Below are 26,275 nucleotides of genomic sequence, written 5' to 3'. Positions count from 1 at the left end.
GAAAATTGCTTTTTTTTCCCCCTAACATTCAGAATACAAAAATCCTCTTCAAGAACAAAGTGAAGTTCTCAGGAAAGCAGACCCTCTAATGGTGTTGCATTTAATTGCACATCATTTGTGAGAAAGAAAAGCAACAAAATGTTGCATATACTGCATAGGAATTGATACATTTGATATATTTGGTCTTTCTTAAAAAAAAAAAAAGAAACTATTCTGTGCTAATGACCAAAAAAAATCTTCATCTATGTACAGCTTCTATATGAAACATGGGATTAGATAGTAAATCATTCACTGATGATAAGCTTATGACTTAAAGGCAGTCAGGGAAAGCTTCTGTGTCCTAAAATTTAGACATGTCAACATCTTCAAAAATTGTAATATCAAGTCACAAGTGCTTATCAAAGAACAGAAAAAACTAAAATAACATTCTCAAACCTTTCACTCCCAAGTGAAGAAGTAGTATTTAGAAAAATTTTTTCATTATTAGAATTTTTTTTTTTTTTTTGTGAGGAAGATTGGCCCTGGGCTAACATCTGTGCCCATCTTCCTCTACTTTATGTGGGACACCGCCATAGCATGGCTTGACAAGCGGTGCATCAGTGCACACCCAGGATCTGAATCTGCGAACCCCGGGCATCCGAAGCGGAGTGCACGCACTTAACTGCTGCGCCACCAGGCTGGCCCCTAGAAACGTTTTTTAACGCCAGAAAACACAAGTAGCAAACTGATCATTAGTTAGCTACATGAGCCAATTATTTCTAATGAACAATTAACCTGTACAATCACATAAAAAGAAATAACATGGCAACACAGGAATGGGAATCATGAAAATATTCAAGCAGGAACACCAAGTTGGTTTCCTAAAACACAGGAGGCTTGATTCTCAACAAGAGCTGCCTACACAACAGCCAAGGTACTGGCACTGTCATCCGGAGTGAAGAAGGTAGACGTGAAGGATCCACAAGAGGGACGCGGCAGAAGAGTCTTGTAACGGCCTACCATATTTGAGGCTGATAACTGGACATGGTCAAAATAGGATGGAGGCCTAGAAAGACCCCTGCTCCTCTGCATCTCTGCCTAAGGTGGTAAATACCCAAAACGTGGACTAGGAGTGGATATGAGCTGGTTAGCCCACAGTTGCTGCAGCAGCAGCCAACTGATTCATTCCTGGAAGAGCAGAAAGAGTGGAATGCTGACAGGAAGGAAAAGAAGGCCTCGCTTCTTCAGCATGAAAAGGATATTTGTGCTCCACGAAATAACCTCTCTATATTAAAATGCGTACTTCTTTCCATCACTTCACCTCTATACAAATTTGGTACACATAAGAAATATGAGAAATCTCATTTGCTTGCTGAGTCTTAACTTAATTCAGTTTCTTTGATGAGCAACACACCGGGCCTGCTTGGTAATGACATATGTATGCTTAACCACATCAGAATATATATTGCAACATTCCCAATAATAAGGGAGACAGAAAATACACATTAAAGACGCAATTTGTTTAGAGATAAATAAGGAAAAAGAAACACACTTTATGAGAATATAAGTAAAGTTTTCTTAATTGTGTAGAACTTGGTGTTTGAAATTTTAATTTATAAATCCTATTATGTTTAATGTTATTTATTAAGTAAAGTGCAACCAAAAAGTAAAGAGTGCGGTAGCTGTTATGTCAGTCTGTTAATTTTATCCATAGTAAACAGTCATCGTTTAGTTCAGAACCATTAAGCCAAGCAAATATTGCCAGCAAGTTTAATTTTTACTTACTAATGTCAGGAAAGAGAAATGGCTTAATACATGACAAGCACTCACAAGTATGAAGATACATTTTATCAGCCTCATACATAAATACATTCTTACTCATCCAGAATGTATAATAATTAATACTAAGAGAGTAAAAATAATTCATTTATTTTACCTCAAGTTTATTAATGTAGAAGATGATGGCAAACTACAAGACGGTTTTATATGTATTTGCAAAGCTATTGCCACAAATTATTTCCATGTACGCTATATGCAAAGTATTCAAAGTTAGAAGCATAAATAATATTTGGATATCAGGAAAATTCCTAATAATAACCCCATGAGAAGCAATTTATATATCTAAAGCCCAAAATTATCTCAAATAAAGGAGAAGTATTGTATACTACAGAATATAAGCTAAGCGACGGTACCACATCTACACCAACATATAACAAAAGGATTTTATTTACCTTGAAGAAACTGCAGTTTTGTAAAATGGAAGAGAACAGAGTCCTTTTGGAATTTAGGGAAATTTTCTCATTCATTTTTACTTATAAATATACTTTGCTTTTCAACGAGCCTTTACTGTTTTCATATTTCTCTTCTATATTTCCCGTAAATAAATAGGTAAGTGAATCAATATCTTAGAATTATTTCTCTATTCTTTATTTTTTCCCTTGCAAAATAGCCAGAAAATTATAATGATAAGAGAACTCCTTTGATCTGCCTGAATGTCTTAATTCTTTCAGACATAATGCCATATATTATTGTCTGTTGTTTTTAGGTTAATACTGATGTTGGCTAAGTATACACAAAAATGGCTGAAGAGCCCACAAGCTTTTTACACTGTGCTCACACGAAGTTTGTGGTCTAATTTTTAATATTAGCCTCTACTTGAAAAATACCATTTGAAACTAGCATCTCAGGTGGGAGGACCAAATGAGACTTTGCTCACAGCCACCAGGACACTGCTGATGAGGTGTCCAGTAGTTGCATAATTATGTCACTTTGTTTGAAGCTGTGTTTCAGTGCCAGGGTTTGACTTAAGCCCTCTTCCAATTCCGAGATGCTGTGATGTCTGCCTTTCCTACTTCCGTCTTGCTCTTAGCTCACTTCAGATCCCCAGAATCCGGAGCGGGTTCATTAGTCTCATATGTCCAAACCAACAAAGTTGTGTGATTAGGTTTCCAGCTTTAACACAGAGGCTGAGATGCTGCTATATAGCTCATTACATGTGTCGTTATTCTCTAAGAACTTGACTTATGGCTGTTTCGAGGCAGTAGCTGCCAGTTAGTGAGATCCTCATGCTACAGCTGATGACATTTCAGGATAGATTAGGCATCTTGCATCAATCTAGCAATTGGAACATTCTCCAGATCCTCTGCCCTAACCTGATGAAAACTTTGTGATGTCATTTACGATTCCTGGTACACTCATGATGATCTTTCTCTTGATCTTTCATTTCTTCATCCACTAAATATTTATTTAGCATCTAACTGTGGTCTAACAGCATGGTAGATGAAACGGAGTTTACAAGTTTAATGCACAATCCTTTACAGCAAAAAAAACTAAAATCTAATCAAAAATTATTGTCAACTACGTAGAATTTTACACAAACAGACAAGTACACCTGGGAAAAAGATTAAAAAGCTGCATCCCAGAGGGTTACGGTGGGTATCTCTAGATGCCAGGACTACAAGCAGTGGTGCCGGTAAATGCTTAACAACTGGCTCTCTTCTCGAGAGTAATTCTAAGATATTGATTCATTTATCCATTTGTATAGGAAAGATAGAAGAAGAGAAATATTTAAAAAGACATTAAAAAAAACAATATTTATCAACAAAAAAAATACATCAAAAAAAAAAACCCAAAACGCCCTGCTTTGTAGCATCTGCTGATTTCCATGGTGTCAATACTCACATCGTGGCCTATTTTAAGCCGCCAGAGTAATGTCAATCAGTTCACAAAGTTTCAACTCTTGTAAGCCAATATGAGCCCCCTCCAGCACACCACTTTATACTTTGTTTCAACATGTTTTTAATACTAATAGTGGTTGACCTTAGGAATAGAAACTAGGTGGCCGGGGACAGGAATGGAGGTAGACTTTTTTCTCTATACCCTGTTTTGCCTTTTAAATTTTGAACCATGGGCTCTATTACCAATTCAAAAATAACAATAACTTAAATTTTTTAAATCCTCAATAAATATTTGTTACAACTGTGATCAAAAGCAGTAAATGATATTTTTAATGTCTCTTACGATTAATACACATGTATATAATGAAACATTTAAATAACAATATAAGATGCTATATGTTAGAATGCCAAAGGAGTGGCACAAATTTAAAAACCACGTTGGAGCCTAATGGAGGGAGAAATTAATGTAAACTGGAAAGGTCAGTAAAAGCTTCATGGAGATTTGAGCCGAGTTCTGAAGTATGAGCAGGATTTGGACAAGCAGAAAGAAAGGAAGGGGATGACACACAGATGATGAGCCGGCTGGCCACTGTGCCTGGCATTTATATTCCGAATGAATGATACCACTTTTCTCCATCTCTCTGGTGCGGAGATGACATCCCCCACAGGCTCTACTTCTTACTGACTTCTCCCTACTTAATTAGGCTTCAGAGCAGGCTGCAGGACAGCCAGGTGCTCACTACAATCAGTCGGAACAGAGACAAGGTTGGAAGCGGGGACTGACACAAGGAGGAGAGAAGTCATCTTCTAGTTCCACGTCATCTCGAGTAATAATATTAATGTGTATTCAGTGTTTGTTTTGCAGCAAGCACTCTGTGGTCTAATTCACAGAGCATAATTCACAGAGGAATAACTCAAGTCTTATTCTTATGCTTCCTACCCGGTAGGCAAGAACACGTGCTCAGATGAAGCACCACGCCCTCACCCCACCCACCCCCAAAACACCTAGGAAATGAGCTTCCTTTGGCATGCAGAAGAGGTCTTCCATGAACCTTATGGAGAGCTGCACCAGCACCTAATCGCTGCCAGTTAAAGGATGACAGATCAACTACTCATTTTGACAGACATTTTTCAACATTTAACTGGTTTTATAGCTAACCATCCTGTGGAATGCAAAATTCATTCACTTATCCAGGCACACCTTTTGCAAACTACTTCAGCTTAGTGGATACCTCAGGTAGTTATACAGATCAAAATCAGACATTTTGGGGACACTTTGGGTTTTTTAATGACAAATGTGAGAATTTGATAACACCCATTTTAATTTGCATCCAGTGACAGAGTATTCTTCAGTCATTAAAAATAGATTACAAGTGAATATTTATTGGCAAGGGAAAATCCTCAAAATATTTTGTTGAATTTTAAAAAGTAAGTTAAAATATTTTATGTACAGTATGATTCAATTTTTTAAAAATATTATCTCTATATACTTTAAGTAGACATTTATAACTAAAAATATTAATAGAAACTATCCCCAACAGGGGTAAAATTACAGGTGGTTTTGACTTCTTTCTTTGCAATTTTCCTAACTTGTAAAATTTACTATAAATATTATGTGTAGTGTTTGAAATCTGTAGCATAATTAAAATTTTCACATCCCATAGGATCCAACCATCAATACATGAGAGTAGAACCCACACTACTTCCTGAGGAAAAGCTTGGTCGTGCCCTTGGGAACTGCCTACTTCAGCCACCCACAGGCAGAGGTGGGTACCTTCCATTCAGGCATGTCCTTGTTAGGCTCCCCAATGTTTATAATAAAATGTCAGCATTTGCTCCAACTCAATTGCTGTTCACGCTCAATGGTTAACTCTCACTGAACTGTCGACAAAAAACAGCTGCAATTCGGGTATTTATCAGAGAAGTCAAACTTGAATTCGATATTATTCTCAAGAGCTGCACTGAGAAAAGCAATTTATATGGAATATTGCCTGAAGGACATGGCCTTTTATCAAAGTTTCATACAGGAGGTGCTACCGGCATTCTGAGCAGGAAAACTTGGTTGTACAGAACTTGCACGCACACTACCGACGACCTCCAAAGTAGTACTCCTTCAAACACCTTCACACCTAGATGCATGTTACTGGCATCACTATAGATGTGCTTTTTCCAAAGTGCATTGTGGCATGATGCCACCAGTGACACAAAGCCTTCTGAACTTGGTTCTCTAAAGACAGTCGCTACAAATTCCCATAAAAGGCCATAGGAGAAATATGTCTCTGGTCTCAGAACCAAGAATAGTTGCATTCTCTTAATCATCCAACGGGATTTCTATTTTTTCTTTGACCTGATTTGAATATTGCATTTTATTTTTATCTTGTTGTCCTGCAAATATCTCTATAAACCACCTTAAATGTTTTGTGAAAGAAAGGAGAGAATAAGCAAGTGTTCAGGAAATGACGACACTACAGAGATGGGTGAGAATAAGAGTAAGGGAGGAAAGATAACTTCAGCAACAATACGAGGAAAAAGGACAATACTAACCATAACACAAGGTCTGTCAGGGCGATAGGAGGTTAGCAGATATCACAGTGGACTGGGAAGAACACTGGACTCAAGAATCAGAAGAAGTGGGTCTGAGTCCTGACTCTGTCACTAACTAGCTAAGTGGTGCTGTGAAAAAATGGGCAGAGGAGAACCTACTCTCTCAACCTCTCACAGACACTGAGAGATGCCACAGCCCAGAGGTCCAGTGGGCTGGCTCCATAATCATACTACCTGGGTTTAAACCCTATTCCCACTTACTCTTGGGGACCTTTAACAACAACTTAACTTCTGTAAGGCTTGTTTTTCTTATCTGTAATGTGGGAATGAGAACACTGTCCTTGTACTATTATGGGACTTTTGTGGAATTTTTTCTCTAGTATTTGCAAGTGTGTTATATGAATTTACAGATGAGGAACCTGAGGTACAGAAGAGTTAAGTAATTTGCACAAGGTCACAAAGCCAATAAGTGATAGAGCTGTGACTAGAATGCATGCAGTCTGTCTCCAGGTCTACACACTTAACCACTAGTGAATACTGATGACATATGAACTAATGCATGTAAAGCACAGAGCACAGTGCCTAGCACACAGTAAGCCTTTAATAACTGTTACCTTATGAAGCAAATGCAAAGTGCCTTACAAATCTAAATGATTTTTTTTTTTTTGGTGAGGAAGATTAGCCATGAGCCAACATCTGTTGCCAATCCTCCTCTTTTTGCTGAGGAAGACTGGTCCTGGCCTAACATCCATGCCCATCTTCCTCTACTTTATAGGTGGGATGCCTGCCACAGCACAGCTTGATAAGTGGTGCGTAGGTCCGCACCTGGGATCCAAACCCACGAACCCGGGGCTGCCTGAAGTGAAGTACAGAAACTTAACCACTACACCACTGGGCCAGCCCTCTAAATGATTTTTTTATATCATGGAAAGATATACTATATCTCAAATATGATATTTTTTAGGTAAATGTTATCAAATTTATAGATGACTCAAAGCAATAATAAGTAAAACAAGAAATTAATATCAAATTTAACAAGCATAGCTGGACAGCATGAGAGCTGAGAACAAAGATTTATCTATGAATATATTCATCATGGTGTTATTTATTAAAGTTAAAAAATAAAATGAGTTAAATATCCAAAAGTATGGGATTGATCAAACAAAATCTTACGCACACAGACAAAAGGACTGGATTAAAATATGACAGAATTTCAACATTGGTCTGCTTTTGGTAATATGATTTGTATGAATTTTCCTATTTCTTTACACTTGTCAGTTTTCCAAACTTTCTACCATGAAAATATATTCCATAACAATTTTAAAAAACAAATATTATTTTTAATTGAAGTAAGTCAAAATAAAGCCCTATGTATAACTTTACCAAATCTACTTCATAGGAATAGTAAGAAAGGATCTGACGAAGGATGACTTGCTGTCACAGATCCTTTCTTATTATTCCTGTTCTGCATGACAGCAACTCATCCTTCATCATATCCTTCAACAAGGATCTGCCTGATGAAGGTCGGGTTTTTCAGTTGTCCGTATCTGTACTATATGGTGCTAAAAAAATCTTCAAAGGATTTTACTAAGTATTAGATGGAAAGGTGTAGATTACAAGAAGTCCGTGCTGGTCAAACATTCGTTGAGTTAATATATTCAACTCTAGGAATCAACAAAACATTGACTATGTGGGATATGTATAGCTGAGGGCAACAGGCCTAGTGAAGTCTGCTGATCAAGCCTCAAGAGGAACAGATAGAGCCTCAAGAGACCCAGCCTTGACTAGCCCAGAGACGAGAGGGCTAAGACAGGAGGCTGCAGTGGCCCTCATGTATGTAAGGGATGTCATCCTGAAGAAGTCTGGGTGAGTTCCATGTCTCTACAAATGGGATGGTGGGAAAAAGTTATAGGGCAGAAACATCTAGTACCCATAATGCAGGGGAAAATTTCTCAGCAAGTAGAAATAAGCAGCAATAAATTGGGCTGCTCTGTGAAGAACAATCTTCTTTTATTGTATATGAATCATGTTGCCTACAAGCCCAATTGAAATGGGCAGAGGCACACTGCTGTAAGCACGGAGCTCATCTGATATCAATCACCAGAAGACGAGGCCTCTCTCTGGGACCAGAAACACACACCAAGGGGGCAAGTGAACCCTTGGAGATGGGACCTCTTCCTTTCTCAATCTGCTTTGTGGATCCTAAGCCAAACACCAAGTGAGTGTTAAATAGCAGCACCCTCCTCTCAAACACAGACCAAACCTGGGAGGAAAGAAACTCAAGTGAGGGGTCTGGGACATTATACTGATCCTTTGGAGCTAAAGATGGAATAAGATCAGGCCTTAAAGCCCTGAGGGTAAGTCAGATAGAATGTAATTAGGAACCTTGCTCTCTATGTTAACTTGCTATATTTTGTTCTCCACATATACTTGCTTCTGTTCGCCCTTTAGTGTTTAGTAAAGATTTGCAAAATCCCAGGCTGCCCCATCTCTAAGAGAAACCAAGAGGATTCTCCCATACCTGACAGGATCATTAAAGCCCTTATATATGTAAAGCACTTTACATATATAATCTCTTTAATCTACACAACAACCAATAAAGTAGGTACTATTATTACTCCCATTTTACAGATGAAAAAAATGAGGCACAGGGAGGTTACATGACTTGCCCAAGGTCTATAGATAGTAAGTGGTGGTGCAGGTATTCAAAATATAAACATGAGGGAACTTTCATTGTCAGAACTGTGGTTATTCTTTCAGGAAAGAATCATTTTAAGCTGTTTGGTATTATTTAGTAGCAATTTATGCATATGCCAAGTGTCATGAATGAATTTCATTTTCCTCTTCCCATTACTCCCACCAGCTCTCCTAATCATGCTTCTACACATTCACATCAAAAGGAGCAGCTCCTTCTGCTTTTAGGCAGATCTCAATTACTTGTGCTTGTGATTTTGCATAATGTGGCAAAATTATTCGAGCTGTTTTAAACCAATCTTGTATATAGCGTCTCTTGCTTTTGTTTACTTCTCTTTAATGTGTTCATTTAACCAGATATAACGAAAACACAAGAAACTCCAGCAGCCACACTTACCTGTGATCCAAGTGGTGAATGGAGAGAATAACTCCAGAATTTAAGTGGGTCTGTTTGAGGGTCACCAAGATGGTAAATTCATGTTTATTTCTCAGCTTCTGAAAAAACTGTTCAGCTGTAGCAGTGGATGCTTTTATACTTCTGGGAGTATCTAAAAAAGAAATAAACATACACTAAGAATAGACTAGAATTTGGTTTTATAAAGTAACTTTTACATACAACATTTTCCTAAAAACATTATCAAGTAATAACTGATAAATACCAAGTTTCAGACTCTCCTGGTAAATTTTTTCAGCAAGACTTTATGCTACATATAACACACGACAGTAAAACCACAAGAAATACTGAACTTGTGTCTCAGGAATCTTTTTTCAAAAATGTTATCTTTGAGGCAAAAAAATCAAATGAACCCTATTTGAAGAAGTGTGTTCCCAAGTTTTCTCCTTACATACTTCCTACATCCTAAATACCATAGCCATGTCGGTGTCAACAATGAACAAAAAGATATAGCTCCTAGAATAGGACCTAAAAGACCACGATAGAGCCATTTAGCTTTTCTGACACCTCATGAGAGAAAATTGGATTTAAATCTATGTGCCAACCTCCACATTGATGTCTTTAGCCAGAAGGCTTGCTATAAATAGATTTTTTAAAAGATCATTGAAATTAGTCACTCTCAGCCTTCTGTGAAGTGGATGAAACATTAAGATCAAATTATCTTACCATATTTGTTGAAAGAAATACATAGAACTTAATTTCCATGTCCCTCTCCCCAGGCTTAGAGGAAGCCTAGCCAAGGGAGATTTGCCTGGGAAAGCAGAAACTTTTACCCTACATTTCCACCTGGTTTAGTCTTGCACTAAGATATGGAGGAAACAGACAGGGAGAGAAATGGATTTAGTGGATAGGAAAAACCTATCATTCAAGCTGTCTGCTAACTGAGCATAAGGCTCTCCTATTCACAGTGTGTGCAAAGGGATGATGGGAGCCAGAAATACAGACTCTGTTATCAAATCATTGTCCTCTTTTCTACGCTTTAGACTAGGTAGGTTAGGTAAGTATTTCTCAATGAGGAAACTACTGGCCCTTGAAGAGAACAATTCTGCCTTGTGCGAGACTGTCCCATGCATTGCAGAACATTTAGCACCCCTGGGTCCTGGGCCCAATGAATGCCGGTGGTATCCAACTCCCAGTCCTTGTGACAACCCAAAGTTCTCCCACACATTGCCAAGCATTCCCTTGGGAGCAGTGCAGCAGAAATGTCATTGAGAACCACAACCTTGATGAAACAGAGATTACAGGATTAACCCAAAGTTCCCCACCTTTCTAGCCCCACAAATTTATGGAATAAAAATGTAATTACTGGGCCTGTGTCCATCACTGGGAATGCAAAGACACAGAGAAGCCCTCAAGATACCCATAAAACACAGGAAGGGACAAATAATCCTAATACAATGAAAGAAGTGCTGTCATACACGTAGGTACAAGGTGTTGCTGGATCACAGAGGGAAAAGGAGCCAACATCATCTGGAGGCAGATCTCACAAAACAGACGGCATCTGATCAGGAGTTCACCAGGTAGAGAAGAGAGGGAAAAGCATTTTAGTTATAGAAATAGCTTATGAAAAAGCAGAGAGGTGTGAAAGGGCAGGACATGACTGAAGCAGTGAACAGCAGCCATTACAAGATGGAGCTGGACGGGAAAGCTGGACCAGAGAGGCAGGACATTGTGTGCCAACGTAATGGACATCAACTTACCCTCTTGGTAAAAAAATAAAATAAAAACACCTTTTATCTACCACCGAAAAATGATCCCTCTCCACTCTTAACCCGTGACCTCCTCTGTGCTAGAAGTACCCTGACCAATCAGAGCATCACCTATCCCTGTTCCCAGTAATTGATTCAGGAACAGACACCTCATCCAGGGCAGTGAAGTCAAGCCCAGGATATTTGTTCAAAGTTTTAGAAAAAAAGAAACTTTCTTGTTTCCAAAAAGAAACTTCCTCAATATTCACAACTCAAAAGCATAACAATAATCTGCAATTTCTGCCACGGTCAACGTAATAGTTTCTCCCCAGGTTCCATCAGGGATAAGACAGGCTGCAGAGGGGATTCCACACAATTCCGCCTAGCTCCAAAACTTTCTGCTTCCTTAAGGAGGCATACAAAATGTCATTCGGTGCGAATAATTCATCTAGTGTTAACTTTTAATCCACTCTAATTTATATACAAGGGAATCATTCACAAACTGCATTACTTCATTTAAATTTGATAGATAAAAACAAATTAAAATTAAATTATAAATATTTATTATGCTTCCCCCCTTTTCAGGCAGGTGGAGCTTCAGCAGCGCCCTTCGCCTTGCTGAGCAGGATGACAGATGGGGATGCAAACGAGAGCAATGGAGAAAGGACTACCCTGAATACAGAAACGATGATCAGACCCACAGAGATATCCAACGGTGCGGCCCAGAGAGCTTGAGCTCTTATAGTGAGAGAAGAGGAATTTAGAAATGGGTGGCAGCTGCCTTACAAGGTGGAAGTTTAGTGAAGAGATGCTTTAAAGAGGATTTTTAGGAAGTTTTGCTGTTTGCTATGTGTAGAAAACCTTCACTAAATCTTTATATTATTCTCCACTGTTTCTGGAGTCAGATTTGCAGGGAGAGTTGAGAGGTTGTATTATTTTTGTGGTTGGTTGGTTGGTTTGTTTGTTTTGTTTTCAAATGAAATGACACATGAAGATTGAGCTGAAGATGAAAGCAAGAAGGATCTAAAAGAATGAATTACATTTGAGTATCATTAGTAAAAATGTAAGTCATCATGGTTGAAAACATGGTGAAGGAAACTGGAGGTGAAGGAAAGCTGTTTTAAAAATTGATCCATCTGCATTGTGGAAACACTTCTTTGGTGGCCATGTGAAGGTTATCTAAGAAGGAAGAAAAATGAATACTGAGAGAACACTTAAGAAGCTTTGGCAATTCAGGTGATCACTGACTTTTATGTTAGATTTCACATATTTTAAACACCACATTTTCACATCCCTAAACTACCCTTCCCAAGTCAAACTGATTTTCTTGGCTTCGACCAGCAATGGTGGTACAGAGCTACTGGGCTTTGCACTGCAACATCAGACATGTTGATGAGGGTAGGCCCAAGCAAACACCAACGGAGATATTTGCATTGAGATACTTAAGGAAGTGCTTAAGGAGACCTGCAGAGCAGAACCATCCTCCATCCCACCAGAGTGGTAGGTGGGTCTTATGGGGTCTCCATCAGGCTTAGACTTGAAGCTTATTCACTCATGCAGGGTCACAATTCAGGACAGGATCTCTCACCCTGTCCACCCTCTCCTCTCATCCCCTTATCTTCCTGTTTTGCTCCCTCTATGAATGTAGGGTGACTTACATGAAGGAGGGACCCTCCAGCACGAACATGGACAGCAGAAGCCCCATTCAGCTCATGTTGTAGTGACAGGTAAAATAATAGTCATTTTTTTAATCCTGACTAACCAAGTTCATTGCACAGTGGTTTAAAAATTGGGGCTTGCATGAACTTTCCACCTGTGATGCAGTGAGGGGCAACGTGGAAGGCCGGTGGGAGGAAGAAAACCTGGCCTGACTTACCATGGCCTCAGGATGGTCTCCTCACCTGGCACCCCCAACCCAGGGCCCCAGGTCAAAGGTGAAGATTTTTAAGTTACCTGGATGTGACAGAGAGAAATATAAGTCATGACTGCAACATAATTTTCAGCTTTCTGTCAACAGAACACCATCTCCCATCAACCTTTACGTCACCCTAATAATATTTAAATCTCTTGTTCCCCTTACAAACATATTTTCAAGAATTCATTATACCTGAGTCCAGAAAGGACTTGATGAAGGCATGAACTCTTGTGAGTAGCATCAGAATAAACAGGAGGGCTAAAATTCAATAGATATTTAGAAAGTAGAATCTAAAGAATTTGGTTACTGATATAACACACACAAAAGATAAAAGAAAGAGAGAAAATTGAATCCCATTGAATCCAAAGTTTCTAGCTTGAGAGACAGAATGAAAGGAAATGAAGTAGAAGCACGACGGTACTCAGATGGATTTCAGTTTTAGAAATGGTAATTTTGAGGTGCTATGGGACATGCATGTGGAAGTGTCCAGGAGGAGGCTGGCACTACAGAATTTGATCTCAAGAGAGAGGTCAAGGTTGGCAATATAAATTCAGAAGTCATCAGAATATGGTATCTAAAGTCATAAGAGTGCCTGAGAAAATCATGGGAATCACAGGAATGAGAGGAGGAGAAAAGGATGGACCATAGAAACACTAAATCTGTAGCACACCAGGAACAACACATATAACTTTATATATATATTCATACACACACACACATAATGCTGCACATCGGATACTATACAAACTTCATCCTTCAAAAACATATAATATACTTTTCTCCTTTCAACCCACATTCCATTTTGCTTTCACAAAGCCCTGGAAACTTAACAGGGGCAACTATCACTGGTTCCTTTTCCAGTGAGTAAAACAACCCAAGGAACAATCGCATGGTTCACCCAAAGGCACCCAGCAAATTAGAGGTGTAATGGGATGGCAATTTCTGGTCCAATATTCTTTCCACTAAATTGCACTGTCTCCTGAACATGGCATCTTTTATCCATGCTTAACTGCCACTCACAGACAAAAGTGCAAATAAGAGAGCACCAACACAGAACATAACACAGAAAAAAGTAATTATGTAAGATAACATTTTTAGTTCCTTAAGTGACTAGAGTAGTGATTTTAAGAAAGGTCACTTCCCCCATTTGCATTTCTGTTTCCCAATTTATAAAATTAGCATTTCTGCCTTCTATTTTCATCTCAAGGATTATAGAATGTTCAGAGAGACTTCTGAGTTTCGGTGATTATTACTATATGATCCAATTCCTACACTCACGAGAAAATCAAGTTAAAGAAACCAATACGTGAGAATTAATGTTACTTTATTTTTGTTGTCATTTCAGTTTTTGGAATTAATCATTTAATTCAGGTATGTATTAAGCAATTTCTCAACAAGGCCTATGTTTGGTTCCTAACCAAAATAAAGTGTGATGGTTATAAGAACAAACTCTGAAGCCAGAATGAGGCTCCAATGCCAGCTACGCAGATTCTTAGCTGTGTTTGGCATGTGGTAAACACCATGTGCTGGCTATTGGGATTATGATACTTATTGTCATCACTCTCACAAGTAACGAGACTACGGAACCCACTGAAACTACCAAGAGCCATAATACCCTTGTGGGGATTGTCTGAGCTTCCTTTTATTCTTACTAACCCAAACTCAGCCACAAAATATCAGTTTCCCCATTCGAAAACTGACATAAAAGTTTTTGGCAATCGAATTATCCTTAAGACAAAATCCTGCCTACCACTCTCTGTTTCTAGAGAACTAAGAATGATTATTCCCTTATAGACAAAATTAAACTGTATTTCTTTTCAAAGAGGAGCTGCCAAAGATCACTTGAATTGCCTATTCAGAGAAAAACAGGCTGAGAAAACGGACCTTTAAACACTACTACTCAGCCCTACAGAAAAACCCATCAACACGCCCATGCTTTATTAGGTCTTTTTAATTAGGGAACTGCTTGAGTTTAAAACAAAAGTTTGTTTTAGCATTTCCATTTTTATTATGTGAAGAGCCTAAAAATCCCACTAAGAAAACAACTAGTAGCAGTTTAAAGCCGTTATTAATAAATAACGAAGCAGCTCAGAAACAATTACATCAAAATATTCATTTTTAGTCACGGGACTACCAAGATGGGGTGATGAGTTCATATGTGGATGCAGTAACAATTTCTAGGGATTTAAACAATGTGCTATGTATTCTCCATATACATAGTTAAGAGGAAAAAGGAGAGCGAGAGAGAGACTGGTTTATTTCTAAAATAGGCTATAGCTTAATGCAATTATGTAGTAAATATGGGTGTTTACTGAAGAGGAGAGTCAGACTGGAGCTTCTCTAAGTATTTTTAGTGCATTAGTAGTAAAAGTAAAGAGAAGGGATTTGTCCATCTTCCAATAACAAAGAAATCAGTAAGAATTATTTTCTTCTTTTGCACTGCAACTGCATCACTACAGTTGGCAACATGAATCAAATGAGTCTTTACCCATTGACAGGTCTCTGTCTCATCTGCAGTGTGTAGAAACATAAATTGATTTTCCCCCACATAACCAGAACAATAAAAATACCATGGGCAAATTCAATTATAAAAACAGTCTAATCTCAGGCATAGAATGGTTGACTTAGAATGTTCCAAAATTCATCAAATTACCCTTTTGGAAAAGTCTCTAACTATGAAAGGTTATTGTCTTCTAAATTCAGGTTAGAAATATATGAAGTTAGAACTATTATCGTAATTACTGTCCATTGCTCTTACTCTCCCTTCAATATATCCATGCCTTTATAGTGCAAACTTGCAGAGCAAAATAATAGTAACAATTTTAAAAGCCATTAAAATTTTGTTAACACTATAGATGCAGTTTGCAAAGTCCTTAAGCATGAACAATCTCATTTAAGCCTCACGGTAACTTTGAATAAATGGGATTATTAGCTCCATAGTAATAGAAATCACAGATGAGGAAAGATGGAAAGAGAGGCATAGTGAAGCCAACACACTTGCAATTATCACCATTAGCGGCTCAAAATCAGAGCTCATTTCTATGAACTTACTATATTAGAAAATTGTTGGTTTGAAACCTCAGGAGCTTCCTGGGTAAAATCTGAAATTGGCCCTGTACACGAAGGACAAGGAGAGATCAAAGAAAGAGGCAGACCATTCCAGATTGGTAGGTGGCGGGTTAAATAAGCAAGAGAACTTACATACAAGGCTTCTCTTGGGCAGCTACAAGACAAGCAGATCTCCACCCACGTCCGCCAGAATCTTAAAAATTTATATAGAGGCTTAACTGGGTTCAGTCATGTATACCATGCAGATGGTCTCAACAACACCTTGCTTCTCAAGGCTGCATCCTTGAAAACACCTCCCACTGTGGGAACAGTGGGCAGAAGGTACATTCCAAGGACAGGCGAGGAGGCAAGAAGCGTCCGATTGCCCAGGCCCAGCTCAAGGGTCAACTCATGGTCATGTCCTCTCAATGACCTCCTCCAACAGAACTGACAAAAGCAATCATGAAAATAATTGAATGAACCCACCAAATTCATGTAGGAGAACCAGGATCCCAACCCAGGCCAATGTGCTTCCTATTATTACAAGATAGTGCCCTACCAACACAATGGTGGTGCACTCTGGAGAGTAGATAAACCCTCATTTTAAGTTAATTTTTATAAAAGTATATTCTGAAGATAAATAAATACATTTCTCTCGATCTTTGGATAAATTTAGGCTTTTCAAATCTACAAAACTATTCATATCATATAATTTCTCAGCTAGATACTCTACACTATTGAGACATAAACTGCACTAAATTTTAAAACCAAAAGCTTTTTAAAAACATAATTTTCAAATAATTCTTCTTAAAAAGTTATTGGGCAAAATGTATGAGTAATCCACAACTTTTTCATGGAGAAAACCCATATCTAATGATGCGACATCCTCACCTTTTAGACATCTATATGCCCTTTACATCACTAGGTTAAGGGAGTGCAAGGACATACTTGTGGAAAGTCGACTTGGAAATTTCCCTTCTACATTTTATTCCCATTAAACCCCAAAACAATCTTGAAAGTTTCTTTCAAATCTACAGCTAATTATAATTTGATTCAATGCACAATAAACATATGAATCTTCATGTATTATTTACAAAAATGTTTGTTGGCTCAATGTTGTAAATATTCAACCACATAAAAATATAAATATAATCAGAAACATAAGCATTAACCAACCATTCAAAGAAACAAAAACAAGTAACAGGTTCTACTCCTGGATTTAGCAACTAACTGGTTGACTTTAAGCAAATCATTTATGATTCACATGTTGGAATTTTCTTTAATAAAGTAGAACAGGGGCCAGCCCGGTGGCACAAGCAGTTGGGTGCGCGCGCTCCACTTCGGCGGCCCGGGGTTCGCAGGTTCGGATCCCGGGCGCACACCGACACACCACTTGGTAAGCCATGCTGTGGTGGCGTCCCATGTGAAGTAGAGGAAGATGGGCACGGATGTTAGCTCAGGGCCACTCTTCCCCAAGAAAAAAGGGGAGGATTGGCCCCGGATGTTAGCTCAGGGCTAGTCCTCCTCACAAAAAATAAAATAAAATAAAAAAAATAAAGTAGAGACGGAGGCGGAGTCAAGATGGCGGCGTAGGCAGACTCTGAACTCACCTCCTCCCGTGGACACAGCCAATTTACAACTACTCGTGGAAAAATTACCCCTGAGACAGAACTGAAAACTGGATAAGAGGAACTCCTGCAACAACGGACAATCCTAACTGGGGTAGAAGAGGCAGAGACTCCCTTCTGGAGAGAAAAACGCCGCCTTCACAAGCTGCCAGCTTCACAGCCGCCGGGAGCAGCTCACAGGTACTGCAGCCTCCCTGGAGGACTGGGGCCCTGAGCCGGGAGGGCCCCCGCTGTGGGCATTTTGTGGACCCAGCACAATCGACACCAGTGGCATAATATCTGACTTTGCCTGCTACTAAAGCATTGGGTAGCACCCCCAGAAAACCCGGTTCACAAAGAAACTAAAACTGGCTCTTAAAGGGCCCGTGCACAAACTCACCCGTTCCAGAAAGCATCCTAAAATCACCAGAAAGAAAGGTACACAGTGCTTCGGTGACAAGAGACTCACCTAATAGGCCCTGAGTGCATCACGGTGAGGGGTGAGACCTCTCCAGGGACTGGGACATTGGCGGCGGCCATTGTTGTGGCCTGCTGTGAGCGTGCTGACACAGACGCCATTGGAGTTCTCCCTGAGACCTGCTAGCCCAGGGTCTGCTCCACCCGCTAGAGCACCGATTTAATCCAGCTCAGCCAGGGCAGGCAGCCCACCCTAGAGACAGGCCCCACCCAACAACAAGCCCTCAGGCAACTTGTGGGCCTGAATAGATTGGTGACTGGATTCTCTGCAGCCTGGCAACTGAGCTGACTTGAGCGGGGCAGGGTGTGCACAAGGAGCGGGTGGAGAGTGTGGGGTGGTGGCGGAGTGTGTGGGGCTCCCGCCGTGGAGAGACTGGGTCCGCTTGGGGAGGTCGGGGCGCTCACACGGGGCAGGACTGTGTTGACTGTGTGTGTGGACCTGTGGGCAACAGGGCTTGTCAGCTGCAGAAGACTTGTGTTTCTCAAAGACCCACATAGGAGGTTTGCCCCACCTTCCAAAGCCTGAAACAATTGGGTGCTCCTGTGCCTGAGGGCAGCCCCATCCAGCTGCAATCCCCAGAGAGCTGACAAGAGACCTAATAGGCTAGAGGTTTACAGCAATTGTAAGGCCCTGAGCCTAAAAACCTGCCACACTGGGGGCCTACTCACTTAAAAGAAATACTGCAACACAAATGTGGTATTAGAACTTACAGCCAACTGTGCTGGGGCTCCCCACACCTGACAAAGAGACTGAAGGGCCCACAACAACTACAAGCAGCTGAGCATTACAACAGCTGGCCAGGAGCATAACTCAGCCTCCCTGGGCGCCTATAGGGAGAGCTAATAGGCCACAATAGAAGGACACACATAGCCCACATAGGGGCCACCCCTGGAAAATTGAGAACTGAGGGAAGCACACTGGAAGCCTCCTAAGGCATCACTTACATAAGGTCACCTATCCAAGAGCAGGAGACGTAGCTGACCTACCTAATATGTAGACACAAGCACAGGGAAAGAGGCAGAATGAGGAGGCAAAAGAATACATTCCAAGTAAGGGAACAGGACAAAACCCCAGAAAAGGAACTAAGTGAAACAGAAATGAGCAACCTACCCGACAGAGAGTTCAAACTAAGAGTGTTAAGGATGCTCACTGATCTGGGGAGAAGAATAGATGAACTCAGTGAGAATGTCAACAAAGAAATGGAAGATATAAAAAAGAACCAATCAGAAATGAAGAATACAATACTGGAAATGAAAAATTCATTAGAGGGACTCAAAAGCAGAGTAGAGGATACAGAAGAACGGATCAGTGAGCTGGAAGAAAGACTAGAAGAACTTACCCAAGGTGAACAGGTAAGGGAGAAAAGAATTAAAAAGAGTGAGGACAGTCTAAGGGACCTCTGGGACAACATCAAGCGCACTAACATCCGTGTTATAGGTGTCCCGGAAGGAGAAGAGCGAGACAAGGGGGCAGAGAATCTATTTCAAGAAATAATAGATGAAAACCTCCCTAACCTAAGGAAGGAAACAGACATCCAGGTACAGGAGGCACAGAGAGCCCCAAACAAGATAAACCCAAAGAGGCCCACACCAAGACACATCATAATCAAAATGTCCAGAATTAAAGATAAAGAGAGAATCCTAAAAGCCGCAAGAGAATGTCAAGTTACATACAAAGGAAACCCCATAAGGCTATCAGCTGACTTCTCAGCAGAAACCTTACAGGCTAGAAGAGAATGGCACGATATATTTAAAGTGCTAAAAGGAAAAAACTTACAGCCAAGAATACTCTACCCAGCAAGGTTATCGTTCAAAATGGAAGGAGAGATCAAAATTTTCCCAGATAAGCAAAAATTAAAGGAGTTTGTCACCAAGAAACCAGTGTTACAAGAAATGTTAAAGGGACTGATTTAAGGGGAAAAGAGAAGACCACAAATAGGAAAAATGATCTATTTCCACGATTAGAACGTAATGGATACAAATGCACAAAAAAGAGGTTAGATATGATATGAAAAACATAAAAGGAGGGAGGAGGGTAGTTAAAGAGTACAGCTTTCAGACAGAGGTCAAACTAAAGTGACCATCAATTCTGTATAGAAGAAGTAAGGAACAGAGAAGGACTACTAAAACACTGAGGGAAAAAAAAAAATAAAGTTAAAAAATGGCAGTAAGTACATACTTATCAATAGCTACTTTAAACGTCAATGGACTAAATGCTCCAATTAAAAGGCATAGGGTGGCTGACTGGATAAAAAAACAAGACCCATATATATGCTGCATACAAGAGACACACCTCAGACCTAAAGACACTCACAAACTGAAAGTGAAGGGATGGAAAAAGATACTCCACGCAAATGGCAATGAAAAGAAAGCTGGGGTAGCAGTACTCATATCAGACAAAATAGACTTTAAAACAAAAACTATAAAAAGAGACAAAGAAGGGCATTACATAATGATCAAGGGAACAATCCAACAAGAGGATATAACACTTGTAAATATCTACGCACCCAATGTAGGTGCACCTAAATATATAAAGCAATTATTAACAGACATAAAAACAGAAATAGACAGTAACACAATAATAGTAGTAGACTTTAACACTCCACTTACCCCACCGGATAGATCATCCAAACAGAAGATCAATAAGGAAACATTGGCCTTAAACGACACACTAGAACAGATGGACCTAGTAGATATATACAAAGCATTCCATCCAAAAACCGAAGAATACAGGTTCTTTTCAAACGCACATGGAACATTCTCCAGGATTGATCACATATTAGGCCACAAAACAAGTCTCCATAAATTTAAGAAGATTGAAATAATACCAAGCATCTTTTCTGACCACAACGGTATGAAACTAGAAATCAACTATAGGAAGAAAATCAGAAAAGCCACAAATACATGGAGATTAAACAAAATGCTACTGAACAACAACTGGGTTAACGAAGAAATCAAAGAAGAAATCAAAAAATACCTGGAGACAAATGAAAATGAAAATACCACATGCCAGAATTTATGGGATACAGCAAAAGCGGTTTTAAGAGGGAAGTTTATAGCAATACAGGCCTATCTCAACAAACAAGAAAAATCTCAAATAAACAAACTAACAATGCACCTAAAGGAACTGGAAAAAGAAGAACAAACAAAGCCCAAAATCAGTAGAAGAAGGGAAATAATAAAAATCAGAGCAGAAATAAATGAAATGGAGACCAAAAAAACAATAGAAAAAATTAATAAAACCAAGAGCTGGTTCTTTGAAAAGATCAACAAAATAGACAAACCTTTAGCTAGACTCACCAAGAAAAAAAGAGAGAAGGCACAAATAAGTAAAATCAGAAATAAAAGAGGAGAGGTTACAACAGACACCTCAGAAATACAAAAGATTATAAGAGAATACTATGAAAAACTATATGCCAACCAATTCGACAATCTGGAAGAAATGGATAAATTCTTAGAATCATACAACCTTCCAAAACTGGATCAAGAAGAAGTAGAGAATTTGAATAGACCAATCACCAGTAAGGAGATCGAAACAGTAATCAAAAAACCTCCCCAAAAATAAAAGTCCAGGACCAGACGGCTTCCCTGGTGAATTCTACCAAACATTCAAAGAAGACTTAATACCTATCCTTCTCAAACTCTTCCAAAAAATTGAGGAGGGGGAAGCTCCTAACTCATTCTACGAAGCTGACATTACCCTGATACCAAAACCAGACAAGGACAACACAAAAAAAGAAAATTACAGGCCAATATCACTGATGAACATCGATGCGAAAATCCTCAACAAAATACTAGCAAATCGCATACAACAATACATTAAAAGATTATACACCATGATCAAGTGGGATTTATTCCAGGTATGCAGGGATGGTTTAACATTCGCAAATCAATCAACGTAATACACCACATTAATAAAATGAAGAATAAAAATCACATGATCATCTCAATAGATGCAGAGAAAGCATTTGACAAGATCCAGCATCCATTTATGATAAAAACTCTGAATAAAATGGGTATAGAAGGAAAGTACCTCAACATAATAAAGACCATATATGAGAAACCCACAGCTAATATTATCCTCAATGGTGAAAAACTGAAAGCTATCCCTCTAAGAACAGGAACCAGACAAGGATGCCCACTGTCACCACTCCTATTTAACATAGTATTGGAAGTCCTAGCCAGAGCAATCAGGCAAGAGAAAGAAATAAAAGGGATCCAAATTGGAAAGGAAGAAGTGAAACTGTCACTATTTGCAGATGACATGATTTTATATATAGAAAACCCTAAAGAATCCACCAGAAAACTTTTAGAAGTAATAAACGAATATGGTAAAGTTGCAGGATACAAAATCAACATACAAAAATCAGTTGCATTTCTATACACTAACAACGAAGTAACAGAAAGAGAAATTAAGAATACAATCCCATTTTCAATTGCAACAAAAAGAATTAAATACCTAGGAATAAACTTAACCAAAGAGGTGAAAGATCTGTACACCGAAAACTATAAAACATATTAAACTATAAAACTAAAGGAAACCATCAACAAAATGAAAAGACAACCTAACAATTGGGAGAAGATATTTGCAAACCATACATCTAATAAGGGCTTAATCTCCAAAATATATAAAGAACTCATGCATCTCAACAACAAAAAAACTACCAACCCAATTAAAAAATGGGCAAAAGACCTGAACAGACATTTCTCCAAAGAAGATATACAGATGGCCAACAGACACATGAAAAGATGTTCAAAATCACTAACTATCAGGGAAATGCAAATCAAAACTACAATGAGATATCACCTGACGCCCGTCAGAATGGCTATAATTAACAAGACAGGAAACAACATGTGTTGGAGAGGTTGTGGAGAGAAGGGAACTCTCATACACTGCTGGTGGGAGTGCAAACTGGTGCAGCCACTATGGAAAACAGTATGGAGATTCCTCAAAAATCAACGATAGAACTACCATATGATCCAGCTATTCCACTGTTGGGTATTTATCCAAAGAACTTGAAAACACCAATTTGCAAAGGTACATGCACCCCTGTGTTCATTGCAGCCTTATTCACGATAGCCAAGACTTGGAAGCAACCTAAGTGCCCATCAAGGGACGAATGGATAAAGAAGCTGTGGTATATATACACAATGGAATACTACTCAGCCATAAGAAACGACAAAATCCAGCCATTTGTGACAACATGGATGGACATTGAGGGTATAATGCAAAGTGAAATAAGTCAGAGGGAGAAGGTCAAATACCGTATGATTTCCTTCATTAAGTAGTAGATAATAACAACAATAAACAAACACATAGGGACAGAGATTGGATTGGTGGTTACCAGAGGGGAAGGGGGGAGGGAGGAGGGTGAAAGGGATAATTGGGTACATGTGTGTGGTGATGGGTTGTAATTAGTATTTTGGTCGTGAACATGATGTAGTCCATGCAGAAATAGAAGTACAATGATGTACACCTGAAATTTTTACAATGTTATAAACCAATGTTACTGCAATAAACAAAAAATAAAATAAATAAATAAATAAATAAATAAAAAAAAAAAAGAATACAATCCCATTTTCAATTGCAACAAAAAGAATTAAATACCTAGGAATAAACTTAACCAAAGAGGTGAAAGATCTGTACACCGAAAACTATAAAACATTTCTGAAAGCAATTGAAGACGACACAAAGAAATGGAAAGATATTCCATGCTCTTGGATTGGAAGAATTAACATAGTTAAGATGTCCATACTTCCTAAAGCCATCTATAGATTCAATGCAATCCCTATCAAAGTTCCAACAACATTTTTCACAGAAATAGAACAAAGAATTCTAAAATTTATATGGAACAACAAAAGACCCCGAATAGCTAAAGGAATCCTGAGAAAAAAGAACAAAGCTGGAGGTATCACACTCCCTGACTTCAAAATATACTACAAAGCTATAGTAACCAAAACAGCATGGTACTGGCACAAAAACAGACACACAGATCAGTGGAATAGAATCGAAAGCCCAGAAATAAACCCACACATCTATGGACAGCTAATCTTTGACAAAGGAGCCAAGAACATACAATGGGGAAAAGAAAGTCTCTTCAACAAATGGTGTTGGGAAAACTGGATAGCCATATGCAAAAAAATGAAAGTAGATCCTTACCTTACACCATACACAAAAATTAACTCCAAATGGATTAAAGACTTGAATGTAAGACCTGAAACTGTGAAACTTCTAGAAGAAAACATAGGCAGTACGCTCTTCGACATCGGTCTTAGCAACATCTTTTTCAAACACCACATCTGACCGGGCAAGAGAAACAATAGAAAAATAAACAAATGGGACTACATCAAACTAAAAGCTTCTGCACAGCAAAGGAAACCATCAACAAAACGCAAAGACAACCTAACAATTGGGAGAAGCTTTTTGCAAACCATACATCTGATAAGGGCTTGATCTCCAAAATCTATAAAGAACTCATGCATGTCAACAACAAAAACTACCAACCCAATTAAAAATGGGCAAAAGACCTGAACAGACATTTCTCCAAAGAAGATATACAGATGGCCAACAGACACATGAAAAGATGTTCAAAATCACTAATTATCAGGGAATTGCAAATCAAAACTACAATAAGATATCACCTCACGTCCGTCAGAAGGGCTATAATTAACAAGACAGGAAACAACATGTGTTGGAGAGGATGTGGAGAGAAGGGAACTCTCATACACTGCTGGTGGGAGTGCAAACTGGTGCAGCCACTATGGAAAACAGTATGGAGATTCCTCAAAAAATCAAGGATAGAACTACCATATGATCCAGCTATTCCACTGTTGGGTATTTATCCAAAGAACTTGAAAACACCAATTTGCAAAGGTACATGCACCCCTGTGTTCATTGCAGCCTTATTCACGATAGCCAAGACTTGGAAGCAACCTAAGTGCCCATCAAGGGACGAATGGATAAAGAAGCTGTGGTATATATACACAATGGAATACTACTCAGCCATAAGAAACGATGAAATCCAGCCATTTGTGACAACATGGATGGACACTGAGGATATAATGCAAAGTGAAATAAGTCAGAGGGAGAAGGTCAAATACCATATGATCTCCTTCATTAAGTAGTAGATAGTGACAACAATGGACGGATACATAGGGACAGAGATTGGATTGGTGGTTGCCAGAGGGGAAGGGGGGAGGGAGGAGGGTGAAAGGGATAATTCGGTGCATGTGTGTGGTGATGGGTTGTAATTAGTATTTTGGTGGTGAACATGATGTGGTCCATGCAGAAATAGAAGTACAATGATGTACACCTGAAATTTTTACAATGTTATAAACCAATGTTACTGCAATAAACAAAAAATTAAAAAAAAAAATAAAATAAAAATAAAGTAGAACAAAATGCAGTCAGAATGTAGGGGGGCTACAAACAATAAAACATCTCTATCATTTGGAGCTTAAAATAAAGTATTAAAATTTTATATATAGATATAATACAAGTTATTAAGATTATTCCATTTTGTTTGTTTTGATTCCATGCTAACAAGTAACTTTCTGATAATAATTTGGCTTCCTAGGTACATTTTCCTTTACAGAGAGCAGTAGCGATCAACCAGATGAGTGTTCTGGTTTAATTAACTGTTATAATCCTCATTGTAGATTAAAATTAAAATTGGCAATTGGCACTTGAGTTTATAAGCAGCTTTCGGCTAGTGTTTAGCAGGCCCTCAGAACCTCACCAGCAAAGTTACCACCAGTTTTGTTACCAGCAAAACTAAGAGGGTAAACGAACCAAAATAGTGTTCCTCTTTATCATCTCTTCTCCCAACTGCAATAATGCTCAAGAACAAAGCCAAATAGGCAGAAACATTAAGCAAATAAAAGGGACGATGATGATTGACAATGACAATGACGCTGACAATGACAATGACGATGGTGATGATGTCATTCACAAGTTTAATAGACTGGTTGCATTCCTCTGCTGATCCTGCCTCATTACTTGTAGAAAGGAGTCTCAACAACATCATTTGAACACACGTAGCAGATTTAAGAATCAGTAATTTGCAGAACTTTAAATTAGACCAATCCAAAATACCACATCAAACTGAACCCAAACTGAGTGCATACAATTTGACAGCTAATATCAGGCGCCAATGTCTTAAATACATACGGAAAATTTAATTCATGGACTA

At 38.8% G+C, this 26,275-nt stretch overlaps 1 protein-coding gene across 4 annotated transcripts in view; it reads right to left on the bottom strand.

Moving 5' to 3' along the window:
- NELL2 (neural EGFL like 2) overlaps positions 1 to 26,275 on the bottom strand; it is a 352,025-nt gene that overhangs the window by 240,015 nt on the left and 85,735 nt on the right. For all 4 annotated transcript variants that reach the window (XM_087442529.1, XM_087442528.1, XM_004428919.3 and 1 more), the window contains exon 4: positions 9,292 to 9,442. In XM_087442529.1, coding sequence (XP_087298655.1) covers positions 9,292 to 9,442 — 151 coding nt within the window. The remainder of the gene's footprint in view (positions 1 to 9,291; positions 9,443 to 26,275) is intronic.

Source organism: Ceratotherium simum, chromosome 17 (assembly GCF_057802395.1).
Source record: "Ceratotherium simum simum isolate JZ-2026a chromosome 17, ASM5780239v1, whole genome shotgun sequence".
NCBI lineage: Eukaryota > Metazoa > Chordata > Mammalia > Perissodactyla > Rhinocerotidae > Ceratotherium > Ceratotherium simum.
This window is presented reverse-complemented; position numbering and strand designations above follow the sequence as displayed.